The sequence below is a fragment of the Loxodonta africana genome, chromosome 2 (assembly GCF_030014295.1).
Source record: "Loxodonta africana isolate mLoxAfr1 chromosome 2, mLoxAfr1.hap2, whole genome shotgun sequence".
NCBI lineage: Eukaryota > Metazoa > Chordata > Mammalia > Proboscidea > Elephantidae > Loxodonta > Loxodonta africana.
Genome location: NC_087343.1, coordinates 123,365,415 through 123,386,676, shown reverse-complemented (window position 1 = coordinate 123,386,676; position 21,262 = coordinate 123,365,415). Strand labels below are relative to the sequence as shown.

Below are 21,262 nucleotides of genomic sequence, written 5' to 3'. Positions count from 1 at the left end.
AAGTCGATATCTTTTGAGATATAAAAGAGAGAAGCGAGCAGTGTGACATGCAGACCTCATACCGCCACGAAAGAAGCACCAGGGGCAGAGTGCGTCCTTTGGACCCAACATTCCTGTGCTTAGAAACTCCTTGACCAGAAGATTGATGACAAGGACCTTCCTCCAGAGCCAACAGAGAGAGAAAGACTTCCCTGGAGCAGATGACCTGAATTTGGACTTCTAGCCTACAGGACTGTTAGAGAATAAATTTCTCTTTGTTAAAGTCGTCCACTTGTGATATTTCTGTTATAGCACTACTAGATGACTGTTACAGGGGGTAAAACCACAGTATCATAGTTAGCAACACAAAGTACATATTCAGAATGCCAGATGGAAACATTGGCTCCACTGCTTAATACATGGGAGACCTCAAATAACTCACTTACAATCTTGAAGTCTCAGTTTCTACATCTTTAAAATAAGCAAGATAATAATACTTTACAGAATTTTTTGAGAAATCAATGAAACAATCCACATAAAGCTTGGTTGCTGTTTATTAATGTTGTCATCATCAATGGCTATGGAATTCAAAGAAATGTTCCTGTCCTCCCTATTTTGGTAGGTGAAGGATAGGAAGTGCCATCCAGACTCCCAGCCCTGAGTTCCAGAGGCTACCATCCTGTTTTCCACATCTTAGAGGTGGCCTTGGTTCCCTAACCCTACCTAACTGTTGGTTACACAGAAATAAGCATCATAACAAAAGTCAAGCTCCTAATGCAACCAGACTTTGCATGTGGCTGGGAGCAAACTGGAGCTCCAGAGCTGGGGGAACATCGATCATGTCTTTTACGACGATGGGGCTAATCATCTCACAGCAACTCAAATGTGGTGCTCACTGAATCCCACACAATGGGGGACCCTCTATGAAAAGACAAGCCAAGACTCCCCTCCCATAGTCCTTCTTCTTTCCCCAAAAGAATTCCAGTTAAATTTCAAAGCAGCTGCACTAAGGAGCTCCTTGCAGCCTATGGGATTCAAATCACAAGGCCATGTCTGAGCCCCAAAGTCTGCTAACTTTAGTCAATGTGATGGGGAGGGAATTGACCTAAGCCTTAGGAGCCAGGCACACTGGTACCAAGGAGGAGAGGGTCAGGGTGGTGGACTGGCAAGACGTGAATCAATCTTGTGGAGGTGGGCCTATTTTATAGCCTGTCTGCTGAGATACCCTATCAATAGATAAGTTGAGCCTCCAGAGAGGCCAGGTTGGGTATGGTGAGGTTACTGATGGGAGAGGTAGAGGAAGGCAAGCAGGTAAAGCAAAAGAGCAAAGATTTAAAATCACATAGGCATGCCATCCTTCCAGAGCCAATACCCACTCCAGCAGTGCAGATCTGAAAACTCATGGCTGTAAATACCCCATCATGATGGTTAAGGTTATGTGTCAAGTTGGCTAGGCCACGATTCTCAGTGGTTTGGTAGATATTATGTAACAATCCTCCATTTTTTAATCTGATGTGATCAGCCAAAGTAGAAAGGTCAATCAGTTGAAAGCCAATTAGTTTCACTGAGGATGTGGCCTGTATCCAATATATGTGAATATTCTGGCACAGCTCTCTCTACCTCTTGCATTCAACTCGTCATCCTCTGACCTCCGGTTCTTGGGACATGGGCCAGCAGTCTGCTATTTAATCTGATGATTTTTGTTTTGACAGCCCCTGCAACCATGTGAGTTAGGAGAAGCCTCCAGCCTGATACATGACCCATGGATTTGGGACTTGCCGGCCTCCACAATGTGAGCCATTTCCTTGAGATAAATCTCTATGTATTTATATATATATGCTTCACTGGTGTTGCTCTTCCAGAGAACCCAGCCTAAGATATTTTGTACCAAGAGTGGTTCTAGAGGAACAAAATCTTAAGGATGAATTTTTCAAATTGGTTCTTAAGTCTGGCTAGACTTAAATACACTGATGACTCTAATTCCAGTAAGGAGGAGGCACTGCTAATCCATGGTGTGAGTTGGCAATAGAAATATGCAAAATATCACCACCATTCAATCAAATATTTGTGAGAAACAAGGCTTTGGGTGATTGTGTATTTGATGCCTTTCAGCATTTCTGACAAACTAAGCAGTATAGGGAGATTGGTTGGTTGGTCCTGCTTTCACTAGAAAAATTGGTAAAAGCAAGAGACAAGCTCAGGGCTTCAGATTCACAGCTCAAGTGCCTCATAAAAGATCTGAAAGTTGACACTTGTGCCCTAAAAGAAAGTCTCATTCCTTGTAGTAATAGAGCTGATATTGCCAAAAACCAAACCCAGAGTTTTGTAAGAGCGGCTGAATTACAACACCAACTGAATACCCACCTTGAGTGGTGTCTGGAGTTAAAGTGAGGGCTTTGATTAGGAAGAAATGGAATCCTGAAACTTGGGATGGGAACATATGGACAGATAATCAAGAAGTTAGGGACACTGAACTCCCAAATTCCACTGAATCGCTCCTGCCAACAGAACCAGGCCTCTTACTCCCATCTGAAGAGATTGCTTCATCTTTGCCTGCTAAGCCACCCTCAGTAAAGCCATTACCCTTTCCACCTCATCTAATGAGATTAACTCAGCTGTGTCTGAAGAGCCCTTGGACCTGGGGCAGTGTCTGGGGGGATTGCCTGGGGTACCTGAGGCAAATGCTTTACAAGACATTGTTGAATGTCCTCAGGACCCTCCCCCACCACCCATTTTTGCTTTCAAACCTATAACTAGACTTAAGTCCCAATAAGCCCTAAAAGGTGAAATAGAAAGTATGGCCCATGAGGAGGTATGCTATAATCCAAAAGAATTGCTTGATTTTTCTAATATATACAAAAAGAAACCTGGGCAATATGTGGGAGAACGACTATTAAGGGTGTGGGGTAATGGTGCAAGGAACATAAAGACAGATCAGTCTGAATTTATTGATATGGGCCCATTAAGCTCAGATTCTTTACTCAATGTTTCAGCTCAAGAGGTTAGAAAAGAATCTAATAGTTTATTTGGTTGGTTCACTGAAGCATGGGTTATGCAGTGGCCTACACTAAATCAAGCTGAAATACTGGACCTGCCTTGGTATACTGTGGAAGAAGGTATCCAAAGGCTTAGGGAAGTTGGCATGCTAGAGTAGATTTATCAGGTCGTACCCACAGACTCACTCATGGAGTGGCCAGAGGACACAGTTTTCACCACAACAATGAGGAACAGTATCCTCGAAGACTGCTGTGATTGCTATTTTATGTAAGTCAGATTTAATAGTGGGAGCTGCCCTAACTGCGTTAAGACCACTAACTACAATGGGGCTAATTAGACTCTGTAGTGGTAGGGGCCAAGTGGCAGCACTTAATCACCAAAGACAAGGTGGGTGTGGTTACTGTAACAGACAGCAGAGATGGGGTAAGATAGATGTCAAGATATATGGAGATTTCCAAGGAACCAGGAAGCAGAAGCTGAAGAGAGAAGGGCCTTCCTCCAGAGCTGACAGAGAGAAAGACTTCCCCTCAAGTTGGTGCTCTGAATTTGGACTTCTAGGCTCCTAAACTGTGAGAAGATGAATTTCTGTTTGTTAAAGCTATTCACTTGTGTCATTTCTGTTTCAGCAGCACTAGATAACTAAGACACCCGTACTTATAAAAACTCAGCTCACATTGTTCTGGAAACTCTAGTGGCATGGTGGTTAAATGCTATGGCTGCTAACCAAAAGGTCAGCAGTTCAAATCCACCAGGTGCTCCTTGGAAACTCTATGGGGCAGTTCTACTCTGTCCTATAGGGTCACGATGAGTTGGAATCGACTCGATAGCAACGGGTTTGGTTTTTTTGGTCATATTGTTCTGAGTGCTTTCTGAGAGGTTTGAAGCAGACTCCTCAGTGAAGAATATTGAATATACGAGGGACTGCCAGAAGAACGAAAAAGTCTGTCTTGGAAGAAGTACAGCTAGAATGCTCCTTAGAAATAAGGATGATGAGATTTTGTCTCATGTAGTTGGACATGTTATCAGGAGAAGGACATCACACTTGGTGTCTTAGTCATCTAGTGCCACTATAACAAAAATACAAGTAGATTGCTTTAACAAAGAGAAATTTATTTTCTCACAGCCTAGTAGGCTAGAAGTCCAAATTCAGGCTGTCAGTTCCAGGGGAAGGCTTTCTTTCTTTGTTGGCCTTCTCATCAATCTTCCCCCGGAGTAGAAGTTTCTCTTCACTGGTACTCCAGAGCCAAAGGATGCGCTCTGCTCCTGGCACTGCTTTCTTGGTGGTATGAGGTCTCCAACTCTCTGCTTGTTTCTCTTTCCTTTTAGCTCTTATAAGATAAAAGGTGGTGCAGGCCACACCCCAGGGAAACCCCCTTTACATTGGATCAGGGACGTGACCTGAGCAAGGGTGTTATGTCCCACCCTAATCCTCTTTAACCACAGGCAGAAATTATAATTTACAACACATAGGAATCACAAAATGGAGGACAACCACACAATACTGGGAATCATGGCCTAACCAAGTTGACATGTATTTTTGAGGGATATAATTCCATCTATGACACTTGGTAAAGTAGAGGGTCAGTGAAAAAGAAGACCCTCAATGAGATGGATTGACACAGTGGCTGCAACAATGGGCTCAGACAAAGCAATGATTGTGAGGATCGCACAGGACTGGACAGTGTTTCATTCTATTGTACATAGGGTCACTACTAGTCAGAACCAACTCAATGGCACCTAACAACAGCAACCTCAGCCTTACCAGCCCCTTCCATCCACAATAATCCCTCACTACAGTTGCCCAGCCCTGCACCCACACCTTCTCCTCAGAGCTTTGAATATCCGCCTCGTGTATGGGTACTGGCCCCTGGCTCCAGGTAATGGGACTGGGGCAGACACTTGCCCAGGGCGAGCCAATCAAGTTTTCACCCTTGAACAACAGAACCCAGAAACCAGAACTCTAGTGAGAGTTTAGGGCCCAGAGCTGTAAGATTGTTTGGTCAAGAGGTCAAAGCCACTGATAGGCTGATATGCTAATGTTACATGTTGGGGGCAGTGGGCTGGCACTTAACATTTTGTGAAAAGGCCAGCCTGTGGAGAGGAGAGCAGGTGGGGGAGACAGAAACAGAGGAGGGAAGGGAGATGAAGAGATAGTCTGCCTGACAACTCTCCCCTGAGCCTAACAGGGCAACCTGTGGCTGGCTCCAGAGAAAGTCTGGGGCCTGGCAATAACCCTTCTTCCTATACGTTCACCTTCAAAGGCGGTTCTGTTCCAGGCCACCAAAGGAATCCCTGATGATGGTACCTTGCCAACAGGCCCATTTATCTACCCCCGCCAATCTCTTGTCTTTTCCCCTCCCACCAGATACGATCCAATTCTACTCCCACACCTACACTCCTATTTGTTAAATACTTAAATGCTTTGCCCACCCTGATCTCAGCCATCTTCTCTCCAAGGCCTTCCACCTCCAAGAGTTCCTTCCCAATCCTGCCTTCCACCCAGCACATCTCTGCTCTAAGCTTTTCACATCACCCACGGTCTTGCCCACACTGCTAACTGAACATGCTTTGTACTGTATTAATTGTTCACCATGTGCTGGTGTATAGATGATTTCTTAAAGCTCTGTTTGTGATCATTCTTTCTCCTTTCTCTTTTCCTGTGGTGATATATCAGCCCACATACAGGATTTTCCTATAGAATACAGCCCATGACCATGTATTTTTTACAACACAAGAACAATTGTTTTGAGTGAGTTTAGGTTTAAACTCAATATATATTTTTATTAGAATGGATAATGAATTCACAGATAATTTTGTTCAAGTCAGCATGCCCATAAAAGTGTTTTCACTTCTAATACTGAACAACTGGCTACAACCAATTGAACCAGAATAGACACCTGGCTCCAGGTGGGACTCTACAGCAAGATGTAAGAGCTCCAGTATGACTACTTGGGGCACTGGGGCAGTGACATCATACAGTGTAGTACTCTCAGCAAGATGAGACAGAGCAATAATGAGCAATCACTCCCTCCCAACTGCCAGTCCAAGTCCTCTGAGTGGGACTTAGTAGTCACTGAGCCAAAAAGAAGCATGCGGGCATGTTCTATAGAAGTACTTTAGAAAAGAAGGCCCAGAGTGGTAGAGGCTCTGTTCTGGGGGACAAATTATGGAAGGTGGGAGAAAATAAGAGGGGCTCTGGTTAAGAGTTTGAGTCCTAGACAGCAGTGGGGTTGCTGTGGTCAGCACTGTGTCCATCCTGTGCCATGACACTCTGAGATCCCAGCTTTTTGCAGCCTCAGACTCACCCCTATAAAAGAATCTTGACTGAGGGCTCCAGAGAAGCAGAGTCATGGTCTAGGACAAACCTGACACTAGGTCTGCTATCAGCCACATCCCCCGAGGGAGAGAAATGTCTAGATTATGAGAACCAAGTATTCTGGTGTGGGACCAGGGGTGGGAAAATGGGGCAGGCAGCTACTACTTCTTCCTTTATTAATCAATACACCTAATTTCCTTTAGCTACAAGTTGAGAACTTAATTTGGTCACTATACACATGTTAAAAAAGATCAACTGACACAGACTGTCTAATTCCTTCTGCTAACTCAGAATCCACTCAGCAATAACCAATCATTCCACCACCTCCATATCCGACTGGTCCTCAAGCCCTGAGCTTTGAGTCACAAATCTCATTTCTCTTCATCCACATGGGCCTAGTACAAGGCCAAACACACAGCTGGTGCTCATTGGATATGTATTGATTACTTAGATTTAAGACAACTGGGTGTCCCAGTTGGCCAAGACAGCCCCAGGCTGGGTAGATGTGTGGTGTCCTGAGAAGATCAGACAGGATGTTCTGCTTTGGGACACAAAGTCAGAATCCAAAGTCATACTGCCTGGGCATGAATCCTCAATCACAAGGCAGAGAATCCCATTCTTCATAGCCAAATGCTGAAGTCAAAATAGCAGCATATGTAACAACTAAAAAACAGAGAGCACAGGAGGAAGAAGGGAAAAGTCAGGCATATTTCAGAACCACTCCAATTAGAGGTCCACCTGGTGGGTCTCCCCCGTTTGACACCATGCAGCATTTCCACATGAAAGTCTATCCCCTGGAATGGACACTCAAAATGCGGCATCAGCAGAACCACAGAAGCCCATGGTCTTTACTATAGAGAAGGTTCCGAGCATGATTTAAATGCCAGGCTAAAAAGGGAAAGAAATGGGCTGAGAGTTCTACTTCATTTAGGAGCAAGCTTTAAATGATGGAGCAGCTCAAACAAGCTTCTAACCCAACTGTCTTAAGACTAGTGTTGAGAAAAGCCACGCTGAGTCTTCTATCTGTTTAATGACATTTCAAAAGAGAAGTTCTGTTCCCACCACCCAGGCTCCCCTCCCCGCCTCATGGGGCAGTTGACAACCATCCTCCCTGGAGCCACCAACTATTTCTGCTGACCCTGCGGACTCTAATATCAGCAGAGCATCCTGCGTTTGTGTGAGTTTATACTTCACTCTCTGGAGCATCACGTTTCTGTGAGGATTTGGTATGCCTGCCACTGTGACAATGGCGTCTTCACAGAAGGGTTAACCAGGGCCACGTACCACACCCTCATCTGAGTCCTCACATCAACTCTGAAATCAGTACCAGAATTGCCTGCACTTTATTCCTGACTCACCTGAAGGTCAGAGAGGGTAAGTGACTTCCCTCAGATACGTAGCTGGCAGGAGAAGAAATACATAGCTGGCTGGGCCCTCTGACTTGAGAGTGCCCTGTAGCAAAAAAGGGACTGGAGATTCTTTAGGAAGCAGGGCAGACAGGGCAGCAGGTAAAGCGAGTGGTAAAAGCCAACCAGAAATCTTGGGCTCCATACTTCCTAATTTGCCTACTGTTGTTGTTGTTTGCTGTGTAGTTGATTTTGACTCAAAAGCAACTGCATGTGACAGGGTAGAACTTCCCCATAGAGTTTTCTTGGCTGTGATCTTTATAGAACCGGATTGCCAGGTCCTTGTCCTGAGGAGACAATGGGTGGATTTAAACTGCCAGGCTTTTGGTTAAGCAGCTGAGTCCTTAACCGTTGCACCACTAGGACTCCTCCCTAAAATTTATGTATAATCTCAAATTAATACTCACGAACTTTCAAAGTCATGCACACGTGCAGAATGGCACACACATTCCCCGCTGAGGTCAAACTAGGCTGGCCAGTTATTTACTAAAGCAGTGCTCCCGGGATTTAAACTACCTCGAGTAATGAGAATTGACTATGTGTGGTTTTAAAACAAAAATTCCAGTGGAGATGGTGGGATCACAGAGCATACAGGGCAAGAGTTAACTGGGTTTGGGGAGGAGGGAGGAGGACAGCAGCCATTTCTCCCAGGAGCCCAGAGTGCTGCCTGTATCAGGCTGTCAATGCCAGGAGTTTGTCCCACACATCAACCACTAAGCCACCAAAAAGCAGAGGATTTTCACCCTGAGCAGGCGGAGAGGTATTGTCACATGAACTGAGATGGAAAGGAGTTTAAAATCAGAGCTTTGAACCAGTTCGGTCCAGTTCAACCCCGTGCTAAGTATTTGAATTTCCACCCCAGATATACTGAATCAGAATCTACATTTTAACAAGATCCCTGGGTGATTCTTCTGTATACATCTACATTTTAACAGGATTCTTACGTATACATCTATATTTTAACAAGATTCTTGTGTACGCATAAGAATCACCAGAGATCCTGTTAAAATGTAGATTCTGATGCAGTATATTTGGGGTGGAAATGCAAATACTCAGCACAGGGTAGAACCGGAATGAACGAATTCAAAACCCTGGTTAAAATAAATCTTAGCAGAAAAGTAAGTTGTTCTGCTTCAGAGGCCCAGCCCCTCATCGGGGCTGAAGCCTGAGTGTCACATTGGTGTCTGTCACCTCTGATGCTGGGCCAGGCTGCCAGTCCCTCACAGATGGTGAGAAGGTACACAGAAATGGTTCTTTAAGTCACTTCATACTCCATGAGAGGCTCACCAATGATCTATGGTGTTCTCTGGAAAGGATTTTTGCAAGACATAGGAGAATAACTTCCTTTCTCAGCTCTCAAAATATACACACATACGCACAGTAAATCCAGACCCAAATTAACACAAAACCTCAAATTGAAAAAAAAAGTTAACAGTGGCAGTTTTACTGTCTGCTAAGACCTCCAGAAGGATTTCAATTTGGGCTCAAAGCCCTCTTGGAACTCTGAGAAGAAGGGGAAACCAAGGACTTGGTCTCTAGATGTAGCATCAAACAATTAGACTGGTCCCCTCTCAGAACTTCCCACGGGTTGAGGAAAGACAGTTCTCTCTAAGGCAGCTGCCTCTGAGCCAACACCAGCTTCTCGTTACCACCAGCTTCTGATGTCAGCACCTGCCCCAGCCTACCCCTACGCAGAGTGAAACTGAAACGCACCCCTTGGTTTAGGGAAGACCTGAGCCCAAAGGCCACTCATGCTCCATTCTTTGCTCCAGCCAAGAGCAAACTCTCCTGAGCTTTCTAATTCATAAGTAGAGGTAATGTGAGGCAGTCTTTTATCAGGAGGAAGGGATCACCAACCAAACAGCAGTGAGGTGTCATTTTTCATGGGTGGAGTAAGTAGATGGCGAGAAACTGTAAAAATCATGAAGAAGAAATTCTGCACCCCACTTTCCCTTTAAAACCAGTCATGGCTACATTTCAACCTAGTAACCTGCCTAAGTCTGGTGAGGAAACCCATCTGAAGGTTGATCCCGCACCCATACGGAGGGCATGAGACCTCTTTCTACAGTGAGCACCCATTTTTCCTACCTTGGAGCTGAGTCTTTCCAGCTGTGAAATTAGGATAAACACCAGGGAGAACAATACTGAACCTAGGTCTAGGGACCTAGTATCTCAGCCTAACTCAGATACCGACTCACCAGGAAAGTCAAGAGCAGACAGCTACGTGCCTCTCTAGGCCTCAGTTCCCAATGAACTCTAGATCTTTGTCACTGTGGTCTTTGACTAAGTTCTGACTGGTCCTCAGACACAGTATACACACACACACACACACACACACACACACGGACAATGCAGTGTGTGCCGGTGGAAGTCTGCCAACTATACTTTCCTCAGATGGGCTGTCCTTTAATCTCAAATTACGGCTTTTCTCCTTTTTGGGGGCAGGGAAATTAAAAAAAAAAAAGTTATAAATAAAAAGGTGATAGGGATCCTAGATGTCCGCTTGGTTTTGTCTTTTAGATTCTCTTGCCTGGCAAAAAAAGAAAAAATGGTGATGCAGTGGTCAAGAGCTACAGTTGCTAACCAGAACGTCAGCAGTTCAAATCTACCAACTATTCATTGGCAACCCTATGGGGCAGTCCTACTCTGTCCTATGGGGTCACAATGAGTCGGAATCAACTCGAAGACAACAGGTTTGGGTTTTTTGGCCTCTCTGAAATAAAAAAATCTGGGAACCCCTTCCCTGAATGAGCACAGTTTGCAGCACAGAGTGGGTGAAAGGTAAAGTTGAAGTTCCTTTCCAGTGCTGTATGCCGAGCAGTTCCTCCTCCTCCCCCAGGCATCAGCAGGCCACCAGGGAGTCTGTGGCAACAGCACACACTGTAGTAGGGCAATTCCAGGTCTCCACGAGGAATGGAGAGAGGTGTTTCTGGTCAAACAGATACCATATGGCTCTACTTCTGGGTTAAGTGATGGAAAACTCCTTAACTGCTAACCCTTTCCAAAGGGAGAACACAAAAAGTAACTTTATACAAATAACTAAAGATGGGATGAACCTCCAGACTTCACACCTTTTATCCAGCCACACACACAGGAATAACAAAGAAAGTACAAGTAGAGTGGAAATCTTCACAAATTTTAAAGGGGCCCAGTTATCAGTGAGAGAATTTAGATGTGATAAAGACTTGAAGGGAACAAAAACTGACATCTTGACCAACCCCCTCATGTCCCAGATGAGGAAATTGAGGCCCAGAGAAGAAAAGGGACTAGCTCTATTTCACAGAACTGGTTTGGGCCAGGCTAGACCTAGGGCCCAGAGCCTAATGCAGTACCTTGAGTTCTCACCCTAAAATGAGCAGGCTGTTGGCAGCTGCGCCCCTGAGTTACAAAGTTCCTGCAGTGCTTATGAGGCTCTTCTTGGTCTACCCCACTGGGCCGTCTTCCAGTCTTGGTGATGGATAAATGTGCAATCAGGCTTTACTCTGGACTGTATAGCACCAAAGGAATAGAGAGGGTCAACTCATAAAATACAGGTGGACTGCTAGCACTTGGCACACATTCCAGGTGTCCTCCTCACCTCAGGTAGCCAGAACTGGGCAGTTCCACAGACTCGCTGTCCCAATGATCTCATTTCAGAGCTCTCTTCCTCCACCCCCGCCCCCAACCCTTCCTTCCTGCCTGACCTTACTACAACTGAGCCCCTTCCTTTGGGGACTTATTTTCTACAGGTGACAGTGTGACACCATCCCTTGTGGAATGGCACATGTGAACCACTAGCTGAGCTCCCAGCCCCAGAGTCTATTCTGCTTTCTACCCTGCAGGGGCCTATTTATGGCTGGGGTCTGTGTCTCTATTGCCTGCCGAGCCCAGAAGTGTGGTCAGGGAGACAGATCTTAAAATTAAACTGAAGTAAGGTTAATTTTGGACCCCTGGTGGCACACTGGTTAATGCTCAGCCATTAACCAAAAGGTCGGCACTTTGAATCCACCAGCTGCTCTTTGGAAACCCCAGGGGACAGTTCTCCTGTCCTATAGGGTTGCTGTGAGTCAGAATCAACTCAAAAGCAATGGGTTTGGTTTTCTGGCTTAAGGTTAATTTTATTTCCTGGATTTCACTACAGTCCTTGAAACATCTGAACACAGCATGGGGCTAGGAATTGGTGGTCCCCAGGGTCAGCTTGCAGCTCCATCAAGATGAAGTGTTAAACAAGAATGCCTGGTTTTTACTTTAAAAAAAAAGTAAAGAAAAACATGCTGGTATTAAAAAGAGGATCCCAAGAGGAAAGAGACTGGAATTCTCTTCCTGACTCTAGAGAATGCCTCAAACTCATGTGGACAACCAGGCTGAACGGACAGATAGCTTTATAGCAGCTTTCTCCACCCATCATTAATCTGCCCTGCTCCCACCGCACTTTCCTCAGATGTTGCCTGAGCACAAGGTCTGTATCATCCTAGCCCTCTGTTTCTGGAACCAGTGTCCTCCACCACACAAATGGCTGGTGACAAGACAAGGCCCGGGAGCCTCGTAGCACAGACCACAGCAGTGCAGGCAGAAGGACAATGGCTCAGTCTAGGCAGGACAGAAAGGCAGAGCCCACACACGTGGGGTTGGTAGTCTGTCTGACACCAACATGACATTTACTACTCTCTGAAATGGGAAGCAAGGGAGATAAGCCCTCAGTCATAGGAGATAAATCAAGCAGATGATTGGGGTTTGGCATGGCTCATGCTGCAACTCCCCAAAAATGGGGACCAGAGCTCCATTTATAACACATGGCCTGATGTCCTGATTACAAGGGTGGAAAGTTGCCTAGAGGAGCATAGATTATTTAGCAACAGAGGCATAAATAAAATAGTTTGATGAGTAAATGCTAAGAGGAAGAAAAATAATGGTTTTCTGTGAACTCCATTAAAAGCTCATTTTCCTGGGTCACAGAACTTTTCAAGGGCCAATGAAAACTCTGTCAGCTACCATCTCAGAATACTAAGGGGTACACAGTTGTAGTAACTGGGACAGAGTAGAAGAACTTGCCAGGAGCAGTGACAGATGAAAAGCATCCAACACTGAAGAACAAACAGTGACTTCCAATTTCCAAAGGTAAAAAATAAAAAGAAAGCTCCAAAATAGGGCACCAACTCAGCAGTGTGTTCCCCAAAACAGCCTGGTTGGGTCCTGGGGACAGAGACTGGGTGGGACACCAATATAAATGACATGGTGGCATGATGGTGAGCATATGTTGTTGGTCCGCTGGAACATGAGGGACTAAGTCCCTCAGGACTTAGGAGTCTCTGGGTGGTACAAACAGGTTAAGTGCTCAGCTACTAGCCAAAAGGTTAGCAGTTCAAATCCACCCAGAGGCACCTCAGAAGAAAGGCCTGGCAACATACTTCTGAAAGGTCACAGCCACTGAAAAGTCTATGGAGTGCAGTTCTACTCTGAAAAACATAGGGTTGCTGTGAATCAGAATCAACTCCACAGCAACCTTTTTTTTTTTTTTTTTTTGGCAGATAAGCCAGTAGGGAATCCTGTGTTCAGGGATCTAAATTTACCTGCCCAACCTGCTTAAAAGTAGGTGCAAGTGATCCTAGAACCCAGGTTGCTTAAACTCATCTTGCCCCTCACCTACCTGCCCCCCCAACCTCATGCCAGTCTCCTCAAGCTATATCCTGGCATGAGATTGCAGACTGCACATTTCTCTCCTTTTCCCGACTACAGTCGGTGTCGTCGTGTTAGCAAGAGCTAAAAACAGAAAGCAGTTAATCACCAACTGGGCTTCCTCTGTCTTGCGTATGTGCATGGTGGGGGGAATGAGGACATCTCTAGGACCTTTCTGCCCACACACAGTGCCCTTTGTGGATGGTAGTATTGGCATCACCTGGAGCTTGTGAGAAATGCAGGATCTCAGGGCCCATCGCAGATCTACTGCATCAGAATCAGCATTTTAACAAGAGCCCCAGGGCAGGTGCAAGCCCATCGAAGTTCCAGAGGTCGCAGCCCACACAAACTCTGGAGATGCGAACAGGTTCGCCCCGGTGCCCCTGGGAACTTGGAGCGCTTGTTTTGGTCTTTCCAGTTGGAAATCGCAGACGTATTCATTCATCTGCAGAGGGGAGGTTATATTCTCCCACATTTTACTTGAGAAACTAAAACCCACAACCAGTGACACAGAAAAATCAGAACAGAGCCATGGCCAAGTGCTCGGGCTCGGGGAGGCTGCCCACCCCCACCCGCCAGCCCTGCGCCTGCAACAGAAGTCCTGTAGGCTAGTAAAAAATGTGCATTCAGGAATGCCAGTGCTCTGCCACCCTGGTGAAAGGACAGTTTCTGCCTCTCACCCAGCGTCCCATCTTCTTTGACAGCAAGTCAAATGCCCAGTTCTACATGGTGAGTGCTTACGAGGGTGATACAGCAGAAAACACAGTAAGAGATGCATGCAGGCACGTACTTCCGGTGAGCTTAAGAAAATGCCAGGTATGCTGCCTGGCTCCCTGCCTGCTCACAGGGGAGAAGGGAGTTTGTTTTCTCTGTGCCCACCCACAAGCAGGGTTAGGGGCAAGGGTGAATACAGATGCCAATGGGCAGACCTCAAACCCTACTACAGACAATGAGCTACTCTTTCCCAGTAAACAATGGGCCCCAAAGGAGAGCCAGGAGCAGGTTGGGTAGGGCAGGGGAGAAGGGAAGAACTTTACTAGAAGGGAGTGCATTACCTTAAACACCATAACATATGTGAGAACAATGACACTTGTTAAGAAAAAAAATTTAATGTTCAGTCTTAGCAGCCCATGAGGCATTAGTGGTTCATTAACAGAATTCTGGTCTTCCATGTGGGTGACCCAGGTTCAATTTCCACGTTCAGTGCGTCTCCTGGACAGCCCCCACCTATCTGCCAGTGGTACTTTGCACATTGTTATGATGCTGAATAGATTTCATCAGAGCTTCCAGACTAAGACAAACCAGGAAGAAAGACCTGGCAACCTCCTTCCAAAAGTCAGCCAGTGAAAACCCTGTGGATCACAACGGTTAGATCCACAGCCAGTCATGGGAATGGCAGGACAGGACAGTGTTTCATTCCATTCTGCATGGGGTCGCTAGGAGTCAGGGGCTGATTCAATGGTAGCTAACAATAACTTAGCAACACGAATACTTCTGAATGCCCAACCAATGCAGATAAAAGCCAGGGAGCATTTAAGGCCTCAGCTATTAGAACTATCTTTTATTGTGCTCTTTTAAAGAACTATCTATGTAGGATCAAAATGACAACAGCAACTCCAAAGATTAGACAGGAAACTTAGAGGGCAGTGAGCTTATGTTAACGGGAGAAACAATTCATGAAAGGAGGGTGACAATAGATGCATGTCTTAGTCACCTAGTGCAGCTATAACAGAAATTCCATAAGTGGATGGCTTTTACAAGGAGAAATTCATTCTCTCACAGTCTAGGAGGCTAGTAGTCTAAATTCAGGGTGCTAGCTCCAGGGGAAGGCTTTCTCTCTCTGTCGGCTCTGGGGCAAAATCCTTACCATCAAGCTTCCCCAGTCGAGGAGATTTTCAGTGCAGGGACCCCGAGTGCAAAGGACAAGCGCTGCTCCCAGTGCTGCTTTCTTGGTGGTATGAGGTCCCCCTTCTCTCTGCTCCCTTCTTTCTTTTATATCTCAAAAGAGATTGTCTTAAAACACAACCTAACCTTGTAGATTGAGTCCTCCCTCATTAACATAACTGCTGCTTAATCCCATCTCATTAATATCATAGAGATAGGATTTACAACACACAGGAAAATCACATCAGATGACAAAATGATAGACAATCCCACAATACTGGGAATCAAGGCCAAATAGATATTTTCAGGGGACACAATTCAATCCATGACAGTGCATAACTTGAAGAGTGTGATCAATGTTACTGAATTGTACTTATAGAAATTGTTGAATTGGTGTATGTTTTGCTGTACATATTTTCAACAACAACAATAAATTATTTAAAAAAAAAAAAAAAAGCCGCTCTTGCAAGGCTTCTGAGACCACTTGTAGAAAGAAGAAAGGGCCAGTCAACCAGGGTAGAATCAGTGCTTTCTTAGGCTGATCCCTGGGCTTAGAGAGGAGAGGAATAGTACTTAGGTTAACTGGTGCCATCCTATATACTTTTCTCTCAAAGACTTTCCTATGAGAGAATTTGCAAATATTGAAAACACACAGTGTATAACCTCAAAGCACATGCCTGGTTGATAAGCACTGAGGCATAGATGCTAACAATTTAAAAAGGAAGCAATATGAACATTAATGCTATGGTTATTTAGTACATGACGAGATAGTATGGACAAGAGTAATTTAGAAAAAAATTATTAAAATGCGTGAAGGATGTGTGAAGCTTTGTATTGACCACCATTTAATCCCAGAAGCCCAGTAAATTGGTAAAACATTGGTGCTGGAACATAGCACCTTGGGCCCAAAGAAGGGCCCCTCCAGCAAACTCCTGGCCCTTAAGAGAGGCTCTCTTGGGGTGCCGCCCCATTATGTCTCCCTCTTTCCTGGTTCCTGAAAATATAAAATTCCACCAGTATTGATTTGACTAATGTATTTGGGCAGAGTATATGCATGTAAAAGCTAGACAATGAAAAAAGATAGAACTTGTTTATGTGTTCAAATTGAGGGGTCACTGAAGAACATTAAATACACCATGGCCTGCCAAAAGAATGAATGAATCAGGCTTAAAGGAAGTACAACCAAAACGCTCCTTAGAAGTAAGGATGGTGAGACTTTGGCCCACTTACTTTGGACACATCATCAGGAAAGATCGACTGTTATAAAAGGACATCTTTGGTAGAAAGGCAGTGAAAATGAGGGAAACCCTCAATGAGATGGATTGAGACAATAGCTACAGTAGACTCAAACATGCCAATGATCAGAAAGATGATGCAGGACTAAGCAACATTTTAACCATGAGTCAGAGCCAACTCAACAGCACCTAACAACAACCACAACAACATAGGGGAAAATGGAAAATATACCTGTATTTCAGAATTCTAATAAATTTTCTCTCTCAGAATTGGTTCCTCGGAATTCAGAATAACATTAGTATTCTAGGCCACATTCTACCACTCTTAACTCTCATGAAAGAGGTACTCTACCCAGCTACATTTCTTTTTATCTACATTTGTAAAGTGGTAAACTCCTTGAAGCTATTTCAAACGCAGTCTTTGTACATAAAACAATAATTAAACAAAAACTACACTTGCTATAATTGCTTTAAAAATCTACACACACACACACACACACACACACACACAGACATTGGTCATTTAACCCTTATTTACCCTCTTGGCACTCAAGTAATTGGTCTAATAACTTTGAAGGCAAATCAAATCTTATTAATGCATTCCAAGTGCTTTAAACCAAAAAAACCTTGTCACTGGATATTTTGTAAAGTACTTTTATCAGGAAGAAAACACACACAGAAACATTTTGACATTTAATTTCTGAAATTTAGCTTTTAATTTATTTATTTATAGTCTCATGAACTCTGTTGGGGTTGATTCTCCTAGAAAATCAGACTGTCCGGGGAAACTGTAAAGAAGTTTAATATGTTTTATTCAGTGATCTGTAGATATAGTAGTAGCTACAACTCAAAGAAGAAACTATCAAGGATGTACTACACGCAAGAACTATTTTCAATGTTGAGAAGATGCAAGCTCAGGCTGGCCTGCAAGCTGCTTCCAGGATTGCTTGAGAGACCATTCATGTGCCCACTGGAAATGAAACTGCTATGCAGGGAGGTGTGTCCTGACTTATATACTCAATGATCTAGTCTGAATTTGAAAGCACCAGGGTGACTTTATGACCAGTACTAAATTTTGCATAAGTACCATCTGGCTTAAAAACACACTGAACCTCTATTTTGCTCATAAATTTAGTTGACACAGTGAAGAAGAGAAAGATAAATAAGATGGGCTTCATCATGTGTTAAATAAAAACAAAAGAGCAAGCAAAGAAAAAAAAGATAGAAAGGGCTAGGAGTTCAGAGAAAGAGACCAAATGTGACCAAGAATGGCCAAGGGCAGTTCTACAGAAAAGGTAAGAACCAGAGCGAGGCCTTGGAGGCGGGGAGGATTCAGACATGTGGGAAGAAAGGGACAGCACCTCAGGCAGGATGATCCCAGGAAGCAGTGGTGTAGAGAGGCCATGCACAGAATGTGATCAAGGTCAGCAGACAAATCAGTTAAAAATAAATATTCTGCTTTATCCAAATATTTACTGAGCCCGTCCTATGTACGAGACCCATTCACACTATCATTACCTCATTTAATCATTAACATCAGCAGACTCGATGGGTAGAAATTATAAGACGCTGTAAAAACTAAATCTATAGCAAAGAGAATTTGATCTATAGGGAAGTTGTTCCGGAGTCTGCAGAGTCATCACTCCTTTTCCCTGAAGCAGCAAAATTCCTGGACTTGGGAGACAATGGTATCTCCTGGGCTCTGTTCTCACGGTGGGGGGTGGGAGGGGGGAGCAAAACAGCAACCAAAGACAAAAAAGCGCCCAACAAAACACCTTACTTCCTCAGAATAAGCAACAGCTGCTCTTTCTTGTTGATGCACAAGGTATCGGGGTGTCAACAGCTACTCTAAAGAGGCCCTAGGTTGATACTAACCTACCTTCAATTTACCTCCAACTAAATCCCACCTTAATTGGCTTGAATCTTTTAATTAAGTGATTTAAAACAGTGGGCCAATGAGCCCCAACAGTAAAAAGACAAAGTAAGCATACCTGTGTGTTTGCCTATTTGCTTTGCTATTAAATATTCAACAATATATGTGTAGGCTTTAAGTGATCATTTTCCCTCTGTATGGATATGAGTACAATGATTATTAAGCCGTTCCCATAAGGGAAATGCTGTTCTCACTAGCAAGTCAGCCTCCAGACTCTTTCAAAAGAGCATTAAATTGCGTGCTTCATGGATTTAGATGGGAGAGATAGTGTTTCTGTTTAATCATCTGCTCACTACAAAGGAAGCCACACTCACTTCAGCAGCAAGAGTGTGCATTAAATTACTTCTGAAGTTCCCAGAAGATTAAGGCTTGTAGGTTTGGGACTGCATTACAATTAAGTAATGACGAAAGTGAAATCATGTCTTTTGATCAAATAATGCAGTAATCCTACCACACACGGTATATTGGTGTATCATTATTCATTCTCTGGTAATGTTGACTTTTGAGGCGATTTTTTATTTCTCATTCCTCAGGACAGGAAATAGGTACGAGAAAAGAAGGGTGTGCATCAAGGAAGACAATGGAAGTAAAAATGTCCTGAAAAACTCTGCTAAAAATTAGTATTTGCCACACCATAAAGAATATCCCAGGTGGTCTTACTGAAAGGGTTTAGTCATTTGCTAAGGCTCAACAGATATAAAACATTTTCTGCAGCAAAACTACAACCCTCATGAACCCCAAATTCATGGGAGCTACTACCTTCCGTGAAGGCCCTGGATGGTACAAATGGTTAATGCCTCAGCTGCTAATCGAAAGGTTGGAAGCTTGAGGCCACCCAGAGGTACCTCAGAAGAAAGGCCTGGTGATCTATTTCCAAAAAATCAGCCAGGGAACAGTTCTACTCTGACACACACGTGAAGTAGCCAGGAGTCACAGTCAACTCGATGGCAACTGGTTTTACTACCTTGATCAGGACTAGGTCACAGTTTATGGATCCTCTTCAGCACTTAAGACCAGAGTTCACTCAGCAATTAGCAGTACAGGGAGACTCTCCAGGGAAGTATTTGAGAACAAGTTTTTCAAGCACTTTAGAAGTATTTATATAAACCTAGCACGCCATTAATCATTCTTATCTGTTCATTAAAGTTCCCTTAGGAACCCTACTTGCCAGTTCTTTCTCAGCCAGGTTCTTTTTATCTGCATACTTGAAACGTAGTCCATTGCTTTTAAAACATATTTTACAATTAAAATACTTCATTAATTCACATGGGTGTGCTCCACCAATTAGTCTGCATTTTCAGAATTTTATTAAATATACAGAAAGATCATTCTCTTGGGGGTCTTTGTGGGAGACAACCCATGTAACTAAAGCTTGCTTCTGGAATACATTTTCAGCATTTGAGAGACTTCAGAACCATTACATCCTGGTATAAACCTCCTGTCTGTATTAACACATATTGCTTCTTTCTGCCTCTCACCAAAAGGGGGTACAATTTTAATTCACACTAAAGTCGAATTGATTTAAACTAAAGGTGTAAGGGAAATCAGATAACTGTAATGTTGGAAAACAATCGGTATGAAATCTCAAATCAGCCGCTATTTGACTATACCTCTGTCTGTGACTCCTCCACACCCACATTCAGGTCTCTGCTGGTTTCTGGGTCCATCCATCCCAGCACAGCTGGCAGGGAGGCCCCAAGCAGTGCGAGATGCAACCAAAGGCCTCCTGGTTTCATTTTGTTGAGTCTGTTGAGAAAATGACAAATGCTCAAAAGTAAGCATTCCGAAAACATATAGCAAGTCACGAATGGGGTGGTTAGTTAATACTAGTACTCCGTAATGAGGTAAACCTGAGTTGAAACCCTGGCACCAACCCTTCCGGTCTGCTTTGGAGAAGTTACACTATTTCCGAGCCTTGGTTTACTCATCTCTAAAATGGGGGCAATGATACGTACCTTGTAGGGTTGCTGTGAGGACTGGTGGAGTAAGGGTTAGGAACATAGTAAGAACTCTAGAAATGCTACTGTTACATGGAAACCCACTTGACATGCCACCTACCACTACATCTAGAAAAAATGCAGGGCGAGACAGCTGGCTCACCACTTTAGGTTATCACAGACTCATGCCTCAGTGTCCTGAGGAAGCATTTGTGGCCAGGCACACAGCTGTTGTTGTTAGTTGTCATCAGGTCGATTCCGATTCATGACGATCGCATGCATACAGAGTAGAACTGCTCCATAGGGTTTTCAAGGCTGTGACTTTTCAGAAGCAGATCACCAGGCCCTTCTCCCAAGGTACCTCTGGGTGATTTCGAACCACTAACTTTTGGCTAGCAGTTGAGCATTTAATGGTTTGTGCCACCCAGGGACTGCAGGCATACGATTAGTGCTCAATAAATGGTAATGGGAAATTATGTTAAATCTGTAGCACCCCATTTGTAGCTAATGCCTCCATTTACAAGCTAGTCAGCTTCAAAATGGTATGAGGGCCAATCTTTGAGTTTCATGACTCTTGCAGCAGAATCCAAGCATCCAATGCATCATGGAATTTCAAAAACCTGTAAGGTGTTTTCCGGTCTTTCCCAATTCTATTGGTGTTATGCTAGGTCTCCACGCTACACATAACAGAATAAGTAAAACATCTCAACAGCAGTCTCCTGAGGCTTACTTGCCATTATGATCTAAAGTCCTACATAAGAAATGGGCAATTCAAGGTAACCAAAGAACCACATGGATGAAAAAATTAAGGATTAGCTACCACAAATATCCAAGTACCTGTCATGTGCTAGGCACTGTGCCCAATTCGCTGTACATTTTTTGGGGTGGGGGCCTTTCCACCGTGAATATATCCTGACCTT

At 44.1% G+C, this 21,262-nt stretch overlaps 1 protein-coding gene across 1 annotated transcript in view; it reads right to left on the bottom strand.

Moving 5' to 3' along the window:
• FSTL4 (follistatin like 4) overlaps positions 1-20,141 on the bottom strand; it is a 486,914-nt gene extending 466,773 nt beyond the window's left edge. The window contains exon 1 of the mRNA XM_003405014.3: positions 20,016-20,141. Within this exon, the coding sequence (XP_003405062.1) occupies positions 20,016-20,141 (126 nt within the window). The remainder of the gene's footprint in view (positions 1-20,015) is intronic.
• Positions 20,142-21,262: the final 1,121 nt, after the last annotated feature.